At 35.5% G+C, this 24,352-nt stretch overlaps 1 protein-coding gene across 1 annotated transcript in view; it reads left to right on the top strand.

Moving 5' to 3' along the window:
• The window catches only part of LOC129803897 (calcium uniporter protein, mitochondrial), a 178,787-nt gene that overhangs the window by 139,946 nt on the left and 14,489 nt on the right, over positions 1-24,352 (top strand). The window contains exon 5 of the mRNA XM_055850773.1: positions 21,440-21,541. Coding sequence (XP_055706748.1) covers positions 21,440-21,541 — 102 coding nt within the window. The remainder of the gene's footprint in view (positions 1-21,439; positions 21,542-24,352) is intronic.

The following is a 24,352-nucleotide window of genomic DNA, read 5'->3' as shown; positions in this document are numbered from 1 at the left end:
CACTAAAGTAACAAAATCGTACAGTTGAAACAGTTTGAGCAAACAAGGCGAAATATAGACATAAATGTCCTTTATAATTTAGCCGAAGTAACCATCAAAAATCGGTTAAGAGGAAATCAAGATAATTAGAGTCATATGATATGAAAATTGAAAAATTTATCCACTAGGGGAAACTGGGGCACCACCAAACACGGGGTACCACCAAACACTGCGATTTTTTAATCGGTTATTCGACTTCAGAGGATAAGAGCTATAGGAATTTATAGGCACTATAGGGATGCTTGTCCACTGAAGGAATGGTCGAGATAGTCCAAGTACTTTAGAAATAAAAATTAGTGTTTGGTGGTACCCCGTGTTTGGTGGTGCCCCAGTTTCCCCTACATTTGAAATTCTTGATCTTTTGGAGTGAAAGCAAAGAAAAAGTACTTTTTTCGATACACGTATCATGCACTTACTGTGGATAACTTATTTATGAGGTTAACTTTCAACTTCGATTGAATGTATTTTACGACAAAGCAAAAATGCCATCTATCGTTTTAAAAAATAGTACGGGTTTTAAAGTCAAGTGCCATTTATACCGGTCACGTTCGTAAAGTGGTCTTCAGACTAGAGGTTTAGCCCAGTTACCGAAGGTCTCAAAATCCTAAGCAACAAGGAATTTTATCGGTTCATCAGAATCTAATGGATCATGTACTCTGATTATCCAATCCTAAGTCAAAATTATCATTAGAAAAGTTAATCCATATGGCTAAGTCTTAGGTCAAAACCCAGTATAACGCAGCCGGGAACGTTTCTTAGCCACTCATATAATCGTTAGTAGGAAGTGGCGAACCATATATTGTCAAAGTTTGGGCCTGATCGGTGGGTATGAATTTTTGTTGAAATTATAGTAGATGAGATGGTCAAGGATTTTATCAAATAGAATATTTTATTAGAACAATAAAATTACCTTCGGGAATCTAATTAAAAGTTTTAGACATGGCTATAGCTTTCTTCAACAGCAAAATTATTCCATGTTGAGATATTCTAAAACCTGAGAATGAATTTAATTTGCCCCATCAGCATTCAGTACTCTGAATAATTTGATTTGGGTAATTTAATAAACTCAATAACCTTTAATCAGAATATCCTGGCTTAATTACAGGGTAGAGCGAGGCTTTTACAAATTTGCACAAAATGCTTTACAAGTTTCCTAGATATTTTAACATACCAATATAATTACAGTTAAATTATATATATAAGTAGTAAGGGTGAAGCAGAGTACTGTTTTGTGGGCGTGGCTTTCCGTGGAGCACGAGACTGTTTTGTGACGCCACATCGATAACTCTGGTGGGTGGGCTACCTGCAGGTCGGTTTTCCCCCGCTCCCCGCCCTCCTCTCCCCGCCCTCCTCTCCCCGCCCTCCTCTCTCCCCGCCCTTTCCGGCTACTATTTTGCGTTTTGGTTAACTATTTTAACTGAATATGGAGCACAATACTGATTTGTGGGCGTGGCTTGTCTGTGGAGTACGATATTGTTGAGTGGGAAGCGATTTCATTGGCTGTGGAGCACGATACTGTTGAGGGACGCATTTTCATTGGCTATGGAGCACGATACTGCTGAAAGAAGCGTTTTCATTGGCTATGGAATACGATACTGTTGTTTGAATGTGAATCGTTTCAGTCGCCATATTGGACTTTTAAACTGTAAGCTTTAGACGGCCATCTTGAACTTTTTAGAACTTTAAAACTTTTTGATATTGCGCTTTTAGATGGACATTTTGAATATTTTAAATTAACGGAAATTACTTTGATGGACTCTTTCTCATGCAATTTTTTTCTCCCTATACATTTGTGTGTGAAAAGATCTGCCGTCCATGGGAATTGATCACGGGACCTCTCGGTTGCGAGTCCAATACCTTATCCATTATGCCACTCGTGGCATGATAGAAGATTTGTCAGAAGTCTTTCCTATGCAGTGAATGAAATTTTAGGTGATATTCTTCATAATCTTTTTCCTCTGCACTGTCCAAGTGTGGAAAAATGCAATGCAATATGAGACCTTTCCGCGCGCTCGCTGTGGGCAAGTGTGTGACTATCGCTGAGCGCGAGAATTTGATTCCACCAGATGAATGAAGCAACACAGGAAAAAAGTCTACGGTGTGCGATGCAATTTGACTGATGAGTGGAATTTCACAATATTTTGAAAATCTTATTTGGTGAATTTCACAATAAGTATAAATAGGCGATATTGATAATGAAATAAGTTATTTAACCATGAATACTCTCCAAATTAGGGCTAAATTGCTTGGTAACATCCATACAAGAAAATTTTTTGGTGGAGTTTACCCTATAGACAGACTTCCCAAATATGTTAAATTTCCTTCTATAATAATCGTCAACACGGCCCCTTCTCATCATCCCGGTAAACATTGGATTGCAATTTATCTTCCTTCAGATAATAATGCAATTGAAATTTTTGATTCATATGGCCGTTTTCTAAGAAATAAATATTTGACTAGATTTATTAAACAACATGTTCATCACAGAATAGTTATTTATAATAAAAAACAGCTTCAGGCTGAATTTTCATCAGTGTGTGGACAATATTGTTGTATGTATGCGTATTTTCGATCTAAAGGAAATTCTATGGCCGAATTTCTCCGAATATTTGACACAAATACATATGCAAATGATCGGAAAATACGAAAACTCTTTGAAAACGTATATCAATAAAATCAAATAAGGACTTTTGTCAGTTTGTCACTAGAATTCAAAGAGTGAAGTAATGGGTAATACACAATCCAAGATGGGAAAAATTGTGGAGAAGAAAATGAATAAAAAAGTTGCTAAAAAGCAAAATGAAAAAAAGATTCCACCGAAACATTCTCCAAATAAAAAATGTGGACATGTAGAAGAAGGAACTTCAAATCAGAATTCAACTATAGAGCCAGCTTCCATGGACATTGGACCATTTATGGAAAAAGAACCTAAAGTACTGACTGAGATGACAATTCTAAATGGATACACGTACTTTCTAAATGATTTGAACACTACTTTTGTCACTGTTGGATTTTGGACACATGAATTTACACCGATTGTGAAAATTTCTGCAACAAACTATTGGCTTGGATCTGACAGTATTTATTTTACCCAAAAGTCTTGGAATATGCTGTGTTCCAGCGAGGCGAATATCAGAGAAATCCTAAAGAATGGAGAAACAGACTTCATGCACGCTGGATATATAAATTCAAGATTTGAAAATTTGGAATTTAATTTCATTCAAGTTGAAAATATGAAGCCAATAATGCTGTCTCAAAATGGAAATACAATTCTCTTAAACGAAAAAGAATTTGATTGTCTCATGAATTTAAAATATTTCATAAATGTTACTCTGATTTACAATCATTCAATTCAGAATTATATTAAACAATATTTTGAGAATTATATACAAACATGTAAAATAGCAGGAGTAAATAAACTCGAAGCTACTTCATTTTCACCTCCTGTAGAACATCGTTCACCGATAAATTACTTCAGATTATTTACCGAAATAAGTTTCTATATTGAAAAAATTTATTCATCCACAAATTTGGATAAGGATAAAATGTAATTTTATGATTTTAAAAATAAAGAAAAATATTCTTATACTTGCTGTCTTTTCCTCACATCGTAAACTACTCAAAGTGGAAAAACATCAACGTTGCAATTCAGTGGACATTGAAAGATATTTATTTTCAATATAAAAACATTTATTAAACAAAATTTAAAAGTATATACCCTATTCTACTGATATATAAAATAATTATTCAACCTATATAATCTATTTACAAAAATTACAAATAAAATCTTATTCCATATATAAAACTAAAATCCAAATGGTAGTGTATCATTATTTTCAATGCAACGACGCTTTATTAAAGTAAATTGGGCTGTTTTTGAAGAGGGTCCAGATATGATTTTAAAATGTTTCTGACGTTGAATTTTGCTGGGATAAGTTACTTTAATTTCTTTGTCGTCGCAGAGGACCAAGGATTTTAAACTGTCAAAATTTACATCTTTTGCAACCTCCCTGTTTTGTGATATCCCCTTGCACACTACTTTGTAAGAGTAAGAGTTTGTAGACGGGGAGTAGATTTTCAAGCCATAGGCTTTTGGCCCTGTGCTTACGAATTCTTCGATGAAGGCTCCCTCACCGAAATCAGCCAATTCATCGGTTAATTCTCCCAAAAATTTACCAGTGGAAAGAGGATTCTCTTCCCCTGCAGGTACTACGTAGATGACTGAATCCGTGTCACAATAAAAGATATTATGTCCTATCTTGGATAAGATAGAATACAGCTTGATCCTTGCATTAGTTGTGGTGCAGATTCCGACACCCATATTTACATATTTCGATGGAGGCTCAGAATCATGAATGTGCTTCCATGAAACAATAAATTGGTTGTCGCTTGCGGGGTGGAATTGTACAATTTCAATAGCTTCTGATGAAAGAAGTTCATTCAATTCCTCAGGAGAATTGCAAATTGTAGTTTTCGTGAAATTCTCCCGCATTATGAATCTGCCCCACAAACTGTTCAACATTATTTTTGCAAGTGAACGCATACCTTTATTAACGCGAATATTTTCTTTATCAAGATGTATTCCTTCATTTTCAAAGAATTCTTGGATATAATTGTCTTTATCGGATTCGGATTCAACTCCCGAGGGCCATCCACTAGCTTCCTGCTTAATTTTGAGAAAATTATCGACGTAATCAGCAAAAAGCCCACGTTCGCCTGTCTCGCGATTGTATTGTGAAGTTCTGTATGACCAGACTTCAAAGCATTTCGTGATGACGTAGCCATGATCTACAGCGAGACGGACTTCATCAATGGACCATATTCCTGTGAGGGATCTCTCATCGTCTGAATGGAGACATCGATCAGTATTGAGATCTTCCGCACACTTTCGACAAAGAGGAAAGAAGAGTCGGTTATTGCACCTAAAGGGAAGACAGGGGATGTAAAGACCTTTTGGTGGGAGAATAGTGCATTTCACCACACCGTCATGCTTCAATACATCCTCCTGACTTGGGATGTCTTTGATAATTGTTGGGTGCCCGACAAAGTACTTCGAATATTTGTTCGCCCACGGGTAAAGAGACGTGAAGTCATAATAATAAATTTTATCTCCGGGACGACATTTGTAATATGTGCGAAAAACCTCGGTTCGGCCCCCGTAAACCGCTGATCGCAAATCAAACCCTGAGTCTACGACTTCAGGGTGATTGTTCAATCTCTCCGCAAGCACAGGGTCTGCATCCAACATCCGACGGAATTCACACTCCCAAATTGAAACAAGATTAAACCCCAATTGACGAATGTGATCCAATCGTTTTAGAGTGCTTTCATAACGACTCTGCATGTTGTCATTGGGCTTCTTTGAGAATGCATGCCCTCTATTTAAAAAGCATGTATGCCCATGGAAGAAACAACCCTCAAAACTATACACAGTGTTAGAAGCCTCATCATATCCATCAGCAATATATCGAGATCCGCGAATTTTGACCTCATACTTTATGTTGGGATGGGAAGTTTCCTTCATATACACGAGCCATTTCAGAGAAATTTTGCTCTGCATTTGAAGGAAATTGGAATTATAATTGTTTTTGGGGGTAATGGCAAGGGTGTTGGGAGTAAGGTATTTTTTCCTGTAGGCTTTCATCACAGCGTCAGCTATGGTGATAGCCTGCAAGAAGGGATTCAAGGATGTAGTTTCAATGAAGGAATGCATAAAGTTGAGGCATCCTTTCACTAGAATTTTGACATCTTGGCGGCAGTAATGGATGAGTTCTTTGCGGTTGTCAAAGGGGAGTTCTTTGACTTGCTCATACCATTCTAAAAATTCGGCATATTGCTGGGAGGACATGGATTCAATTGGGTACATATCAATTGGGGGATAACTTCCAATATAAGAGCGGTTTTCCGTGGTATTGAATTTATAGGGATAATATCCCTTATCGCATTCGGGAAGTCCAAAACTCTTTGAGAATTGTGACAGGGGGAAGGGAATAAAGGAAAGAGAATCAAGAAATGTGACTCCCTTAACTTTTGCAAACAGTATTTTACAACCTTGTAAAACGGGTTCTATCTTCTCTTCCCTCTGACACAATTCTTCGAGTATGAACTGTGCATCGTAGCCTTTAGCATTGTGAGCGATAGCAATAGTGGGCATAGGTCTAAAGGTAAGTACATAATCTACAAATTTTGCTACCGCTGACCTGTTGCTATCGCTCTCAAAAACATGTTCCACGGGGCTGCAATTAGGACAATTAGAATCTAAAGAATTACTACACAGATGACATACTGTGTATGATATACAGAGATTTGGAACATGTTTTGAAAATCCATTTCCTATATCTACAAACTCTGATTCAAAATCGTAGAAAATCAGAGTATATTCTCTGGAAGCTTTTTTCTTATACCCTTGCATATAGCAATAGTGGGGGAGTGTGCAAACTTTATAACAGATATCACAAGAACGTGAATCGCAGTCGTGAGGGGCGGAGGGATCATACATGATAAAGCATTGATCGCACATTTTCATACGATTACATACACCATTGTTAATATGTTGTTGAAGGCAATGAATACCCCTGAAAGATCGATTGCATGAAATACATGGGATCATATCTTTTACAGAGGGGCATGGTGGGGTATTTGTGCAGTATTTGCATGTTTCTGGGCAAATATGACTCTTATTGTATATAGTATCACAAATACAGCATTGATAATTGAAGCCAAAAAACCCTTTAACAGATTTAATGCAAAAATAATGCTTTTCTGCTTTATCATAGAATAAATTTATTACATTGTTCTGATTGTCCTTGGTCCTCCGCGATTTGTACGCTATACTTTCAAAATTTCGCGCATCATCATAAATATTAATTCTAAACTGATTTCCAAATTTTTTGTCAAATCTATTGACAAAATCAAGCCCGTATGAACCCTCTTCACTAACAGCCCCCCCAACATTTTTAATTAATTTTTGTACTTCTTTTTTGAGGGCGATAGGGTAGCGTCTAATACTGTGTAATTTCTTTTTACGTTCCTCCTGATTATTTATTAATAGACACTTACCAACAAAAATTGAGGTTGGTAAGCAATTAGATGGCCCGGAGATATCTATTATGCTTTTCTGCTTATATTTCTTCATCTCCGACAGAGTCATCCTTACTGGATTATGACGTTTTCCCCGACCTGTCGAAAAATTATAAAAATTAAATTGCTTTTCTGACAATTTAAGTGGTTATTTACACGGATATGACAAAAAAGATAATCAAAAGATTACTCACCTTCCATTTGATGAAGTAGATAAACTTTAACACCTAAGACATCAGCTGTACTGAAAGCTATTGTGCTTTGATGCACTTTCTCCAGAGCGGAAAATATGGCATCAGTTGTTAAAGAGACAAGAGGGCGAATCCCCAAAAATATTGGCTTGTTGATCGAGTTATCCTCAAGAAATATCTCGAGGATAACTTTATCATGCTGATCTCCCTCCTGTTGAATTGCTCCAATAACTTCGTTGAAAGCCTTGTTTAGCCAATCTCTACAGGTGTTCCTAGCAGGACATCTCAGCTCAAAGCTCAATTCAAGTTGCGTAGAGTTAAAACGTTTGTTGAATGATTTAACTTTCTGAAGAAACTTCACGAATTTCTCCTCCTCGGCAGGAATCTCCATCGACATTTCGAAATTGCTGCCACTCATTTTTTCACCAAAACTTAACTTCTTCACTTGTAGAGCACGAGATAGTGTAATCACTAAAATTGCAACGACTGTGACAAAATTGCATTCTGCGATGGGTTTTTATACTCCCATTTCTCAATCGGGAAAATGCATTTTCCCACAGAATGGACAAACTTTGTCTAGACAAAAATCTCTAATTTCAATTGCACGGGGGGGGGGGGGGTGTAGAATTTCTTTTTCCAAGAAAAAAGTCGCGATCGCGAAAATTCAGTTGTGTCTTCAACGCTTAGTCCATGCAGAGGAAAAGTGTCCGATTTCATTCCCCGCAAAATGATGCTTTTCCAAGAAAATATTTCACAATTTTACATTTTTCTCTGAGACTTTTTATTGCACGTGTGCAAAGGATCATATTTCAGGTGCGAATGGAATTTACTGTTTCCAAGAAAAAGTCGCGATCGCGAAAATTCAACAGTGTCTTCGCGATAAGCTTAGTCCATGCAGAAGAAAAGTGTCCAATTTCATTCTTCGCAAATTATGCTTTTCCAGGAAATTATTTCACAATTTTGCATTTTCTATGAGAATTTTTATTGCACGTGTGCAGAGGATCATATTTCAGGTGGGAATGGAATTTTTTTCCGAGAAAAGTTGCGAACGCAAAAATGCATTTTGATAGCGTCATCCAGACATGTTCGAAACATGTTCTAGTGCAGACAAAGAGGAAAAGTGTCAAATTTCATTTTTTATCTGGAGTGATGTTTTTTCCAGGAATTTATTTCACAATTTTGCATTTTCTTATGATGAAAAATCATATTTCATTTTCCCGTGGGATAATTTTTTAATCAGTGCACTTCTTGCCAGTATATAATGCAATCGAACGTTTAAAATTTTAATTATTCTACATTCAGAAGTCAGAGTGTCAACATTTACGTTTACTAACATCTACAGAATCAATCTCAAACCAAAATGGTAAGAATTTATTAAGTGATTTATTTAAATATGATCAAAACTTATATTGCTCTTTATTTTTATTACAGGATCTTCAGAAAATGTTCAATCAAGCCAGGAAGGAGGTTAAAATGCAGAAGGCTATTACTGCAAGCAGCTTGACAGAAGGAAGATATTACCATATCCATGGAATAAGGATGGTGAACACAAAGTTTGGGAAAGCCGCCTACATTGCTGAGTTGGAAGAGAATATCAGCATTTGGCTCCCAAAATCATGGACAAAGCGGATGAACGGAGATGAATTGACAAAAATTTCAACAGCGGATATGTGGGAACTGGCCTATCTTGGAAAAGAAGTTGTGGGAAATTACAACTTTGTTAACTTGGATGTAAGAAAGAAGAGTAATTGATTTAACTCTTCCAGTTTGAAAAATAAAAATTTTGAAAAATCTACTCAACTTCTTTTCTTGGGAATTTTCTATGGGGTTGTTTTCTCTTTGTGGTTGCATTTTCCGTTTTCACTTTAATGCGAAAATGTATAAATACCCCGGTCTCTATCAGATTTTTCGTCATTTGATCATTCCTGAAAAGAAGATGTTTAAATTTCGAGTGCCCTTCTCCATAATTCTGGCTGGGCCATCAGGGTGTGGGAAAACAACTTTTGCTCTCGATCTTTTGAGAAACTTGAGAGACTTCACAGATACGGACTTTGAGAACATTTATTGGTGTTTCTCTGAACAAGGGAGTGTTGGCAATTTGCCGAAAATTCAAAATCTTAAAATTTGCCAAGGCATTCCCGATAAAATAGGTTCCAATGATAAAAATGCAAAATTGGTGATTATTGATGATATGATGACTGACAAAAAATATGAGCAGAGAATATGTGACATGTTTATCAAAGAATCACATCATCGAAATATTTCAATAATTTTTATCTGTCAAAACATTTTCTATCAATCGAGATTCTCGCGAACCATTTCTCTTAATGCAAAGTATCTTGTGATCTTCAAAAATGTGCGTGATAAATCACAATTTTTTCCTCTCGCTCGTCAACTGCATCCAGAAAATCCTGGACATTTGTTGAACGTATATAAGGAGTGCACTGAACAACCTTTTGGCTATCTTATGATTGATCTAAACCAGGAGACACCAGATATTTTTAGATATCGATCCAATATTTTCAATAAATCTTTTTGCGAGTGTTTTGCTAATCCCGAATATCTATCCAAAAATGAAACAGAAGAAGAAGGTAAATCCCAGGAATTGTTTCAAGAGATTGAAGGAAAACAAGCATATTTTGTATGTGCTTAAAGATGCATCTCCAGCAATGAGGAAATCTATTATCCAAAATTGTTCCCAATCAACTATCAAAGCTTTGCAAGAAATCGTACAAAATACTTTAAATGGAAATCTTCAAATTCAGCCTAAGCGTATTGGACCTCTGAAAAAGTATAAAAATGAGATCCGCAAAATTGCATGCTCAAAAACATCACAGTGCTCCAGGAGGAAATTACTAGTGCAGAGAGGATCAGGATTTTTACCAATCCTAATTTCAACTTTATTATCAGGAGCGATTGGAAAATTTTTGGGGTCATAATGGATAGGAAGAAAAATTCTCTACAACGATATGTAGTAGTCACACCCGAGTTGTTTGATGAATTAAAACCTTTCATAAATTTTGAGAAAAATTTGACATCTCTGGATCGTGAGATATATAAAATTCTCTCTAACAAAAAAATGAACAATGTTGAGAAATGGTACAGATACAGACATTCTCTTGCAAAGCAATCAGAATTGAAACGCAAAAAGCAAAATTTTCCTCGATCTATCAATTTGCATCGTGAAAAGCAGAGAAAAATTTTACCAACATATTCAGTGGGTACCCAAACAAGATACAATGGACCACCAACGTTGGATAAATCTACTACAACTGCGTTTGAAAATGATGATATGTTCATTGATGATGAAATTCAAGATATTGTTCAAGAAAATGAACTTTCTCAAAAAGAAGATTCCCTGATCAATTTAGGAGAAGAGGATATTTTCGAAACCACTAATCTTGTTGATGATGAACATTTTGATGGACTCCCGAGAAGTGCTCAACAAAAGCTCTTAAAAAAATTGTCGAAATATGAGCGAGATCCATCTCAAAGATCTAGCATTCCAGCATGTATAACAATTGAGGATAATGAGGGAAATGTATACAGTGTGCCTACAAATAAAGATGAGCCTGAGAAAACACCTGCTAAACCAAAGAGGGCCAGAAAAATTACACCACGTTCGCCGAAACGAACTCGAAGCTATATAAGGAAGATGCCACAAGGCTCTGGTCAATCTGAAATCAATTTTCCTGTGCAAAAGAAATTATCATGGACTCCAGTACCTTAGATGAGGAATATTTGAATTTAAACAGTAAAAACTTGTATGCCAGACCACAGAAACTGTTTGAAAATTTGAAAAATATTGTCAGCAAAAAAGACATAACAAATTATTTGCAAAAACAAGATGTGTATACTTTGCATCATCCTGTAATAAAGAATTATCCGAAAAATAAATATATAGTTACAAATATTGATGAGTTATGGGAAATTGATTTGGTTGATATGAGACAGTATAAAAAGCATAATGACAATTACTCTTTCATTCTAACCGTGATTGATGTATTTTCCAAATTTGCATTTGTCCGCCCACTTAAGAATAAATCTGCAGAAGAGGTTACTAAAGCTTTTGCCGATATTATTAAAGAGAGTGGGAAAATTCCTGAAAAAGTACAGTCTGACCATGGGAAAGAATTTAAAAACTCAATTTTCAAAAGTTACTTAAAAAGCAAAAATATTCAGCAAAATTTTTCTTATAACCCATCAATTAAATGTGCCGTCGTGGAAAGATTCAACAGAACGTTTAAACAGAAAATGTTTAGATATTTTACACATAAAAAGACAGAGAGATATATCGATGTTCTGAATCAATTGATTTTTGTCTATAATAATTCTCATCATAGAACTATAGGAATGACACCTAACGATGTAACAGATGATGATGTTGCAAATTTAAATAAAAGATATAGAGATCAACATTTGGATTTTTTATCAAAGTATTCAAAGAATGTCAAAAACCTTCAAGTTGATGATTTGGTAAGAGTTGCAAAATCTAAACCATCATTTGACAGAGGTTTTCAGCAACATTGGACAGTCGAAAAATTTCACATAGACAAAATAATCGACAAAAAACCCTTCCCAATATACATTTTGCGCGATTACAAAAATACTCCGATTTCTGGAAGATTTTATAAACAGCAATTGCAAAAGGTACAGATTAAAGATGGTCATCCTCCCATTGAAAAGATTATAAAAACGCGAGGATTGGGAAAAAATCTTCAGTATTATGTAAAATTCAAAGGAGATGATACATCTCATTGGATAAATCAGGCCAATATTTTAAATCAATATGGCATCGAGCGACATGAAAAATGATTTTTACTTGACTCTGTTGAGCAATTCCTCTCAGAGATATTTTCCTCATAACACTCTGGCAAATTTTTACACCAAATTGCCAACAAAAATATTCTTGCCCGGTGAATGGATTGTTGGACTTGCTGAAATATCATTTAATGTGGCAGAATCATCTGGTGATAGGGAAAAACCTAAAGCTGTAAAGCCAAAAACCATCACCATAATAAATAATCAGGGAGCGAGAAAGCCGATAACAATTCCCATTTACACACCACAAACACCTCTAAGAAGTCTTCTCTACTTGGTGAAAAATGCTTATAATCATAATTCTACAATGGACAATCCAACTGTGGGATCTTCTTTCGAGGTATTCAACATTGAAATGAAACTCGAGCAGCTTATTGAGGAATGCACAGAGTGCACATATGACACTGAGCACGTGGAGATGAGTGAAATGAGTGGAAATGCCAAACTCGCAGCTCTTCTAAGACCAAAACAACAATGCGAGCCAGCTGATATAATTGTAAAACAATCTTTTGATGAGGTGTCTGAACCTTTGACCACAATCAACATGTATTTGAATGACACAATGTTTGATATTCCACTGTACAGAGATAATTATGAATCTATTGATGATCTTATGAAAACAATATTTGCATCTCTTCCACAATCTGCACGCAACAAAGATGAACTTTTAAAAATTTTAGAACATTCAAAATTACCTCCAATCATACATGATGTGAACAGGGATGATTTTGTTTCATCAGTTTTGCATCCATCAATTTCTCCAGCCCCATTCACAACAAGCCACACCAGGGACTTAATGTTTGTGTACACTGATATAATTAGGCCTCAACTTGTAAGCAATACTTTTGCAAGATGCCTAAGGACCATACTTTTAATTCAGAACAATGAAGTTTATAAGTCATTTGAGCGAATTCAATATTTTCCTGTAGAAAAAAATGATTTTGATACGATTGAAATTTTAATCACATCCCAAAATGGGAAACCCTACAATTTTCAAGCAAGCTCAACACCAACAATGTTAGTACTTCATTTTAAGAGAAATAAATGATGTTATGAAAAAGATATAAATACACCTGTTATTATTGATTTCTTCACTATCTCAAAGATGGCTAACCTATACACTTCATATTATATGAGACAAATTGGCCGTGGAGAAATCGGGAGTGTTTATGTTCCTGATTTCTATGGCGTACAAAGAGGTCGAGGACTGGGTTCAGTTCTTGGAGGCCTAATTCGATTCTTAAAACCACTTTTTATTAGAGGATTGTCTGCATTGAAAACACAAGCTGCAAAAACAGGAGCTGAAATTTTAACAGATATTGGTACAAAACCCCTTAAAGATATTCTTCTGGAGCGGGGTAGAGAAGCTCGAGATGATTTAAGACAAAAAGCTATTAAAAAATTCAAAACTATGACTGGAGAAGGTATATATACGAGTCCACAGAGAGGATCTTCTATTCCCTCATCATCCTTAGTGAGGTCCAGATCGAAGAAAAAGAATAAAGCCAAAAATATTCTTAACAAAATTCAGGAAAAGATTATTAAAAAGAGATCAAAGCTCAAAAAGGTCAAAGCCAAGCAAAATAAAAAACCTAGAGTCTTGGATATTTTTTCATAATGGCTCAATATACAGAATGTATGAAGAGCGAACTGGACATTTTTCTATCTCCACCCTTGCAAACATCTATTCTCAGAGCCGATGAAATCTCTTATCAACCCCTTGCCAGTCTAGATAATTCATCAGTGATTGAATTTTACTCTGTATCCAATGGAGATTGCTATCGAGATCTATCTTCAATCTACGTGAAATTTAAAATTCAACTCTTAAATGAAAATGGAGAAAGATACACAGATGAGGATATTGAACAACCAGGAATTGTAAACAACATCCTGCATTCACTCATACGATCGGTGTCTGTTTCACTCAATGGAAGGATAATTTCCCAGAGTGAAGGAGATTATCATTACAGGAGCTATTTTGAGACACTTTTGTCTTATGGACAAGATGCCAAAAATACTTTCCTACGCAACTCTGGATGGATAAAAGATCAATCAAAAAGAAATAATTTGATTAAAAATAGCAAAGTAATTGAGGTTTTGGGTCGGCTGCATTGTGATATGTTCAATCAGCCAATATTCTTAATTAACAATGTAGACCTAAGGGTTATTATTACTCTTGAAAAATCATCTTTCTTTCTTCTTTGCAATGATAATCATAATCCACAATTTCGCATACACGATGCAACAATGTATATGAAACAGATAACTTTAAACCCAAATATTCTTCTTGCCCATAACAAAGTGTTGGAGCACAAGAATGCAGAATATCATTATAAAAAAGTTGAAATTAAGACACTCACTGTCCCCGCAGGGTCTAATTCCATAAATTTGGACAATATTCTTCATGGAATTTTGCCTCGCAGAGTAATTTTTGCTATGGTTGACAATTCTGCATATAATGGACAAAAATCTCAAGATCCATTTAATTTTCAGCATTATAATATCTCAGATTTCGCCCTACTTGTAAATGGCACACCATATCCAATTAATCCTCTTCACATGGATTTTCCTAAAGATCAATATGCAAAAGCATACCAGACTCTCTTTACAGGAACAGGCATTCACTATGATGACAAAGGGCATGACATCACTTACGAAGAATTTAAAAATGGATTTTTCATCTTGGCATATGATCTGAACCCTGATGCTCATTCAGGTGGATGCCTTTCTCTGTTAGATCAGGGCTCTATTCGCATAGAAGCTCGTTTCTCTGAGACAATTCCAAAAACTATTACTTGCATTGTGTATGCAGAATATGATGCAAAGTTAGAAATTGATAAGAATAGAAATATCATTTTGTCATAAGCTAATATGCATTAGAATAAATTTTTGTCTGCCAATAAAGAATTTATAAAATGTGAAAATATGTGTTTCTTTTCTTTCAATGATCATTTGTTGGTGATCTTCATTTTTCATTGAGTTGCTACAATTGCATCGCACACCCAAGACTTTTTTCCTGTGTTGCTTCCTCCGTCTGCAGGAATCAAATTCTCGCGCTCAGCGATAGTCACACACTTGCCCACAGCGAGCGCGCGGAAAGGTCTCATATTGCATTGCATTTTTCCACACTTGGACAGTGCAGAGGAAAAAGATTATGAAGAATATCACCTAAAATTTCATTCACTGCATAGGAAAGACTTCTGACAAATCTTCTATCATGCCACGAGTGGCATAATGGATAAGGTATTGGACTCGCAACCGAGAGGTCCCGTGATCAATTCCCATGGACGGCAGATCTTTTCACACACAAATGTATAGGGAGAAAAAAATTGCATGAGAAAGAGTCCATCAAAGTAATTTCCGTTAATTTAAAATATTCAAAATGTCCATCTAAAAGCGCAATATCAAAAAGTTTTAAAGTTCTAAAAAGTTCAAGATGGCCGTCTAAAGCTTACAGTTTAAAAGTCCAATATGGCGACTGAAACGATTCACATTCAAACAACAGTATCGTATTCCATAGCCAATGAAAACGCTTCTTTCAGCAGTATCGTGCTCCATAGCCAATGAAAATGCGTCCCTCAACAGTATCGTGCTCCACAGCCAATGAAATCGCTTCCCACTCAACAATATCGTACTCCACAGACAAGCCACGCCCACAAATCAGTATTGTGCTCCATATTCAGTTAAAATAGTTAACCAAAACGCAAAATAGTAGCCGGAAAGGGCGGGGAGAGAGGAGGGCGGGGAGAGGAGGGCGGGGAGAGGAGGGCGGGGAGCGGGGGAAAACCGACCTGCAGGTAGCCCACCCACCAGAGTTATCGATGTGGCGTCACAAAACAGTCTCGTGCTCCACGGAAAGCCACGCCCACAAAACAGTACTCTGCTTCACCCTTACTACTTATATAATATGTAATCTTCAAATATAATAAATCTAATAACAAATTATTTTCCATTGTTTCTTTGTATCTATGACGCATAATTATTTGCTTACTGATGGTAACGATGATAATTTTGCTCTGAGGCGTAAATAGATTCGTGATTAGATGAGTTTTTGCAATGAAAACGGAAGATGGTACCTACAAGTATATCTCTTCTATTTTCTTTGCATAATCATTGAAACAAATTGAGTTTAAAAGTAAAGTTTTTTTTTCTTCAATATACTCAGCAATTTAAACTGTACAATTGCAGTTATTTAATTTTTATGTTTCGGAAAGAAGAAAATAACCCTGAATGGAATTGCAATATATTTGCTCTTGTACGTGAGATTAATATTTCAATATCGAATATCGCCATAAAACAAAATTTTGCTGAAAATTCACTTTTATTAGTACGGCAAACAGACTCTGACACTGTATGTTAATGAAACGTATAAATATCGTGTGAGTTATATAAATTAAACAATGAAGCGTATTTTTCTGCATTTGGACTATTTAGTAAGTGGATGAAAATGAGTATAGGGAGTTTATTTAAAAGAGTTTTACATGAAAAAACACGGGATGAAAATTAAAGCAATTTTGTGAACAAGGAAATTTAGAGAATGTTGTTTTCATTTTATGTTTTATACACTACTACATAATATTATAATTATGCAGATTAATTAAAATTTTAAACAGCTTAATTGTGATACAATTAAGTATACTTTGGGGTAAAATATTACAAAAGAATATCTTTTTTTCACGAGTTTTTAAAAAGCTGATAGATATCTAGGAGACATATCTATGGAATTTATAAAATTTTCTATATTTCCTACTCCACTTGAATTCTTTAAGCTTTTATGCTTAGAGGAGAGTATGTTCTGTCTTTGAATGGAAAATAAAATGAAAGCTTCAATTCACCATGAGCTTTAGCTTACTGAGAAGATAACATGCTACATTTCAGATAAAGATTTTAGAATTAAAAGAGTTTTTGTCTGTATTTTTTTAATTCTTTATTTATGAGGCCAACTTTTACTATTTTTTTTTTAATTTAGTTTTCCGAATGGGGAAAATTTTTTCTTGGTCGTCCTCTATAGAGAGAAGTAGTATCTCTGTGTTAAGAATTTGATTTCTCTAGATTCCCTCCTTGATACTTTTCTTAAGATCTCTGATTGGATTATTTTCCTCCTTTGCGCGCTTTTTCCTTTCCATCTTTTCTTTTCGCTTGAACTGTGGTGATTCAGTGACAGTACTTGACACCATACTTTGTTTGGAATTATATCTCAAATGAAGATTTGGTAACGACTCAATGATTTCCTTGGTAGATAAAGTATATGCAAATCATTGAGAGATCTAATAGTGTATTTAGCAATGCATAGGTGGATCTTGCATGGGTGCATTTCATGTTCATCTATACATTTCGTAGACGATAAGGAGAGGTCTGGAACTTCTGCCGATGACATTGATCTGAGCTCTTCTTAGGAATGCAGTTTGTTTACAAAGCCAAGAATTTATTCTGCTTGAAGAAATAATGCATTAGATGAATTCGATTCAACCTTATGGATGAAAGGATTATCAGCAGAGTCTTGAGATGAAACTGTTACAGTAAGGATTATTTTCAAGATTGTCATCGTCACATGAGAACGTAAAATTCACATTATTTTCAGTGAAATCTATTATAGGCTTTTACCTGTGTGAATAATTGAGACACCAGAGCAGAAGTGGTCTCCATTAAAACAGTTCACTTCTGCTCTGAGCGTCTCAATTCACTCTTTAAAAGATTCCTTAACTAGAGTTAAACACTACTCTCCTATTTTCACCACCGGTCGAAAGAACCAATTTCCGCAGGTTGCTGTATTCCTGCTGAGTCGCCACGATAGACTACAATCCTGTGGGTTCTCCTGCAATACTCAAAAGCCCAGAAACCTCCGACAGAAGCATAGTTTGACCCCTTTACGCGGGACGCTTATCGCAATTGTCAACTGGATGCGAACCAAAGACTTTCGGGACGTTTCTCTAGTAAAACCTAATGTCTTCTCCTAAATTCTTTACTTCATAAATCACTCTTATACTTGATAACAAATTAACAATGAAAATATAATCCTGAAGGGAGTTTTAGCAATTTTATTCTAGACTTATTGTTTCACCAATCAGTTTCCGCTATTTCGTCAGTCACACTTTTTTTACGACACTTAAGATTTTACAAAAGTTTTCCTTGCAGAATCCGACGCTCAGTCGCTCAATTCAAATGCCGCGACGGTTAAGCTTTTTCTGCTACATCTCCATTTTCCATAGCCATTAGAGCTTCAAAAGTATCATCAGCAGGATCAAAATCTGATGCATACGGTGCCACATGATCAACAGTAGGGGAAGGCTTTCAGTTCACACACACTCTGACTTCGAACACTTCATATCTATCCTATATTCCTTTAATAAATCTAAACTATTTTTAGTTTTATATGTTGTAAGATTAGCTATTAAAATGTATTGCGATTAGGTCAGATTCGTTAAAGGAATATGAGAAAAATATGAAATATTCGAAGCCAAAATGCGTGCGAAGCTTAAAATCCTTTCCCTAGATGTAGCATAAGGTTCCTTATCTTGAAAGAATTTAAGTCATTTTTGTCTGTCCAACGGAAAATTTTTCCTCGCCCTAAAGCTTGACTTGATATTACTTGGCGAAAAGTTTTTTATAAGTCTTGCTGATATTCTGACTATATTATGCACTGTGATTCTATTGCCTCCCTTTGCTTTGGTCCGCTCGACTAAGACAGTTACACGCAGTGTGATTTCAACGGACCAAACACGCTTACGGCGTTGTCACACTTTGCACATTAAAATTTTAATGTGATTCACATTAATTGTCGCTTATGAGCGTCCAAATATGTTATTTGTGTCTTTGAGTCACTTAATATTTGGGGTTTTTCTATTTATTAATAAAGAAGTGGACTTGGCCTGCAAAAATAAGTTTAAATTTACCTAAAACATAAATATTTTTCACATTAAGAAATTAAAGAGAAAATCGCTTTAATTTTTCGCATTAATGCTATAAATCAATTTATATCAAATTTTGCGGGCCAAGTCTACCTTTTTATCAACAAATAGATCAAATTTTGAATATAAAATGATTCAAACACACAAATTACACATTTGGATTCTCACCAGCGACAATTAATGTGAATCATATTAAAATTTTAATGTGCAAGTGTGATAACACAGTTAGATCGAGCGGCTGTGTTTTGTGACTTGTATGCGGTAGGAGGGTTAGCATATCGTCCGGTTGTATCAGCAACTGTGCTAACTGCATTTGCTTTGTGTCAGCATTCGTTGTAAGTGACGCTTCACTGCGCGGTGTTTGTGATGAATGCAGACACAAAGCAAATGCAGTTAGCATAGTTCTTGATGCAACCAACGTCATATTCCATACTATGAATATGAGGAATGGTTATCGAATATGAGTAAATGGTAAAATAGGATTCTCCATAGATACACACAGGTACAGGCATTATCCTTAATATTCTTCAATATTTTGAAGAATAAATTCATGACGTTATATACTTATAAGCAATTGAAAATAACCACCAATTTTGGTTAAGTAGGGTAAAGTGTATAATTTGGAATTAGTGTTACAAGTTGGACAATTCGCCGATACAAGTTGGACAATTCGCCGGTACAAGTTGGACATGGCTTTTTTCTTGATAAATACAGTACAAAATTTGTTTTTAAGCACTAGAAACCAAATTATAAAACTAAAGCATTAAAAATATACAAATAAAAATGCAGTACTAAATTTATCAAGATAAAAAGCCCTGTCCAAATTGTACCATTGCATTGTCCAACTTGTACCACTTTACCCTAGTTATAATTAGGATGGGATCGTTTACGTGGGAATTATTACCGACGAGATAAAATCTTCTGCTGCGACTTCTGGCTGGTATCACACAGTCCAACTTGTTTTAGATTTTTACGTGTAATAACTTTCGGTGCGGCCTCACGACCGTGCTCAGTCCTGTCTCGTCCATATTGTAGATGCGCTCAGATCCGAACCTGTATTTGTCCATTAGAATCATGGAAACACTCTCTCTATTGAAACCTAGAAAGAACAAGAAAGTGTTCTTTGAGAATGATATTTCTGTGCAAATTTAAAATATTTCAAATAATTCTTATTGAACTTGATAAGCTTGATATAGGCGAAAACGTTCAGGTTTCACACACTGACTTCAAACACTTCAAAGTTGTTCTCATATTTCTTTAATGAATCTGCCTAATCTATGGTAATTTTAAAAGCTGGTCTTAAGTCACACATTTCCTGGAAAAATTAGGTCAGATTCATTAAAGAAATACGGAAAAACTATCAAGTGTTCGAATCCAGAGTATGAGACCTAAAAGCCTTTTTCTATAAACACTGCAGCTTCATCATAAAGAGTTATCGTTCTTTCAGAGAGCTCTATAATAACTCCGATTTTCATCAATAAAACCTTATTTCTTTTCGATTAAGCATCTAGGAACTAAAGTCTAGAATTTCTATTTTTTGGAGGAATTGTGAATGTTATGGAAAACTATTTAAAGGGCTAATAGAATAGGAATTTTGCTTTAGGGGGATAAAAGAACAACAATTGAAATATTCGAAGATTGAAACGTTCGAAGCCAAGCATTTTTTTTATTAATCACCACATTCTTATAAACAAATTTACCGTTCCACAACTTTGCAGAAAACAATTTCTTCTTACTCGAAGAGAAATGCGCTTTTCGAGCAAGCCTTTAAAAGTTTATTTTAGGAACTTTTCAAAATTACTTTGGGAGAAATGTAATTTTTTGGCATTTTAATTCGCTTTCTACGGGCTTTCGTAAAATGAACGAAGAATTCACTTAAGAATTTTTTACGGGTTTGTTAATACCTCTAAAGCTTTGTCACAGACCATTTTCTACTATTTGAACAAGAAATGTGCTTTTTAATGATATTTTCAAATGAATTTTCAAGTTTGAACAATTGGAAAATTTCCAAGTTGTCCTTGAAATCCTACTATAATTAAAAAATCGTATTCACAAATAATTGATAAGGGGACTAACTGAAATTAGTTTTTTCAAAAAAATATAATCAATTCAAATATTTTAAAAGGGTGGCTAACTAAAAAAATCTAGTTACAGAATACTGGAACCTGGATAGTCCACGTCAAAATGCAAGGAACTTTACGAGTGAAATGCATTTTCAGTATTACTCTAATGCTTTTTATATCTTGGTAAAAATATATTAAAGTAAAAGCAATCATGTGTCCTACAGTACTTAAGTGTCCTTTACATAAATTGGAATTGGAAATTCTCTCCTTTCAATTGTTATTCTTGTGGTTATGTCCTTTTCTCTTGAAACTAATGTTACATAAATTTTTTTAACAGCTCTATGAGGCACTTAATGTTGGTGAGCATCAGATTAAAAAAGAACGGGAATTGCATGAAAAGCTCGAGGAGTTGAATAGTAAAATTACACCCTTGGAACAGGTAAGGCACAAACAGATAATAAATGGGGAAGAGTGAGTGTTTTTTGGGAAAAATAGTCTTTCATTCAAGGAAGGGAGAAGAAATGAAAGGATAAAAGAAGACACTAGAAAGCTTTTCTTTTCCAAACACTCAGAAAAAGCTTGTAATAAGTCTGTATTAACTTATGGGAGTTGTGATTCTTTCATGAGTAATTTGCCTTATGGATAATAAGTCGAATAAATTGGCAGGATGTATCTTTATGTACAATACTTACATCAAGCCGTTCAAGCTTGAATAGAATTTAAAAAAAAAACAACAATAAACGAATGAAATTGGAAAGACCTCACGACGAAATCTTTTAAACGAAAAACTATCTTTAAGACTTGTGAAGCTCATTCCGGACTATATAAGGGATGATGCTGGAGATCTCAGTGGCGTAACAGGCAAGAGCGTTTGCTCTTGGGCGGTGAGATCCCTGACTCGACAGTCCCGCCCGGTTCAAGCAACTGAATGTCTAGAAAAAAGACATTTTCACATGTGATAAAAAAGTAATAAAATTAACCACCTCTGCCCAAAAGACTTCAGGAGCACGGAAGTAGCATTCACTACGGGGAAGGCGTTCCTGAGCGATCTACAATCAGCAGATTCTACCAACATGGGGCACATTACAACAGCAAATAAAGTATCTCGATACGATGAATTCATAACTGTAAGAGTCGAGTCAGAGATCTCATCCGCCCAAGACTAACGGTCTTACCTATTGCGTCACTGAGATCCGCAATTAGAAAGTAATAATACTGAAATTCAAGTTAAATATTATGTAAACTTGATCTAATTATATAGATGAACAAAAAGTTGTTGCATTTCAAACAGTTTGACACCCGAATTTCTCTCTAATTCGGGTGACATTTCGGTCCCAAATGTCCGAATTTGAGAGTCTTCTGTATATTTAAATCTTGCTTCTAAATCTTCTGTACTTATTGTTAAATCTTACTATCCACAGGTAGATCTTGAAAAATTGGAAAATCTATTTGTAAAGCCAAAAAAGAGACTTTCTTACTTCTTGATAATTCCGCAAAGTGGCTGAGGTACATCCTGTTCGAATTTCGAAGTGCTCAAGCAGTGTCAGAATGTGTCGGTTGCATGTGGGGAAAAAAACAACACAACGATGTTTAGTTTTAGTATTCCTATCCCATTATTTAATCACTTTACAGTAGACTCTCTTTCAAATGGACATTTGGGGCGAAATGTCATCCGGTTTATCGATAGATTTGGGCGTCAAAGCCTTTGTAAATTCCACAAAAAGCGCTCAATTATAAAGAATCACGATAAAATAGGAAGAACTAAAGGAAATTTGAGCAAATTAGCTTCATAATTAAACGTGAAAATTGTCAACAACATTTTTCGCCCGATTGGAAAAGAGCCGATTGAGCGAGAGTACTGTATAATCACTGAGTAACTCTCTTGAGAGGGGCCTCAGTGGATCAGTGGATAGAGCAGTGGCTCTGTGACTGTGAGGTCGAGGGTTCGAGACTAGGCAGCTGCAGATTTTTCAGCTGCTGTAATAGTCTCGAATTCGTCCAGTGAATGAATGGAAAAGTAATGCCAATACATTGACAATGAACCGCCTAAAAAGAGAGGTTGGTATAGGAAATAAGTTTCGACATGCAGAGTTCAGTCGAATACAAATACTCATTCACTGCCCAGATCCACAAACCAAGGTTGGTTTACCGTGATATAAAGCGGTACTGTGTGTATCAGAACGCACACAGAGCACTGTGATATGGAGCAGGTTTACTCGCCTTGGGGGTTAAGATAGAAAAGGAGAATGGGGAGTGCATAATGGGCCCAAATAAGTGGCCTGGGTGCAGCGGTTCCGCAAGGAATATAACCGACCCATAGACAAATCTTAAATCTTAACTCTCTTGAGAGCCTTTTAGTGTGATATTTGATAAATTTTCCGCACCTTGTTCGAAAATTTAGTGAACTTGAATTCTTCGAACATCAACGGCTATTTGTGCAAATAGAGTTGCATTTACCTTTTATCCAAGACACTATTGGAGAATCAAAATCTATTTGTATTTACACCCAATATGTCCTCCCAACCAGCTTCAAACTTAAAGAAAAAAAACTTTCGTAAGCTTTTCTTGAATTCTACCTTTTAAGGATACTCTTCACCGATCCTACCGATCATGTCTGATTGGAGAAAACCATCCTTTATTGATAGAATTAAAGAAAAGCTTACTAACAGCAGGGAGCAAGGTTTACCGCTTCTACAGTACTTTTCAAGAAGACAAAATTCTTAATATAGAAGAAAAAGGAAAACTGCTATAGAAAACTATATAATAAGCTAATTTTCAAGAATATCTATACCGTAAACTTTAACGGTAAAGGATTATCCCAATCTATCGTAAATCGAGAGATTGGGGTCAAGAGTTAAAGGTTCTTTGAAGACATTTCCTTTACTTAAAACTTAACTGCCAAATTCTGTGGGTTAATGTTCTCAAGGGTACCCCTGAGTATAATTCAGCCTCAAAAGAACCTTTATAGGAACGTGTGTGACGATATGGAACGGCTTCGATTTAGGAATAGTTTTGCAGGGGGTTGCATAAAATCGATTGAGACGATTTAGAGCAGGGATGTGCAATAACCGTTTGAAACCGAATAAATGTCAAAATAAGTTTGTTCAGTTAGCGTTTTGACCGCATTGACGTACAAGTTTCATTTGACGTTTGTTCGGTTTCAAACGGTTCTTGCACACCTCCACTGGTAAAAATAAAAGGGTCAAATTGACCCTTTTCAAAAGGATGGATCGTATTTGACCCTTTGAAA

The sequence above is a fragment of the Phlebotomus papatasi genome, chromosome 2, assembly GCF_024763615.1.
Source record: "Phlebotomus papatasi isolate M1 chromosome 2, Ppap_2.1, whole genome shotgun sequence".
NCBI classification, from domain to species: domain Eukaryota; kingdom Metazoa; phylum Arthropoda; class Insecta; order Diptera; family Psychodidae; genus Phlebotomus; species Phlebotomus papatasi.
The sequence above is the reverse complement of the archived record's forward strand: the minus strand, read 5'-3'. Positions and strand labels throughout refer to the sequence as shown.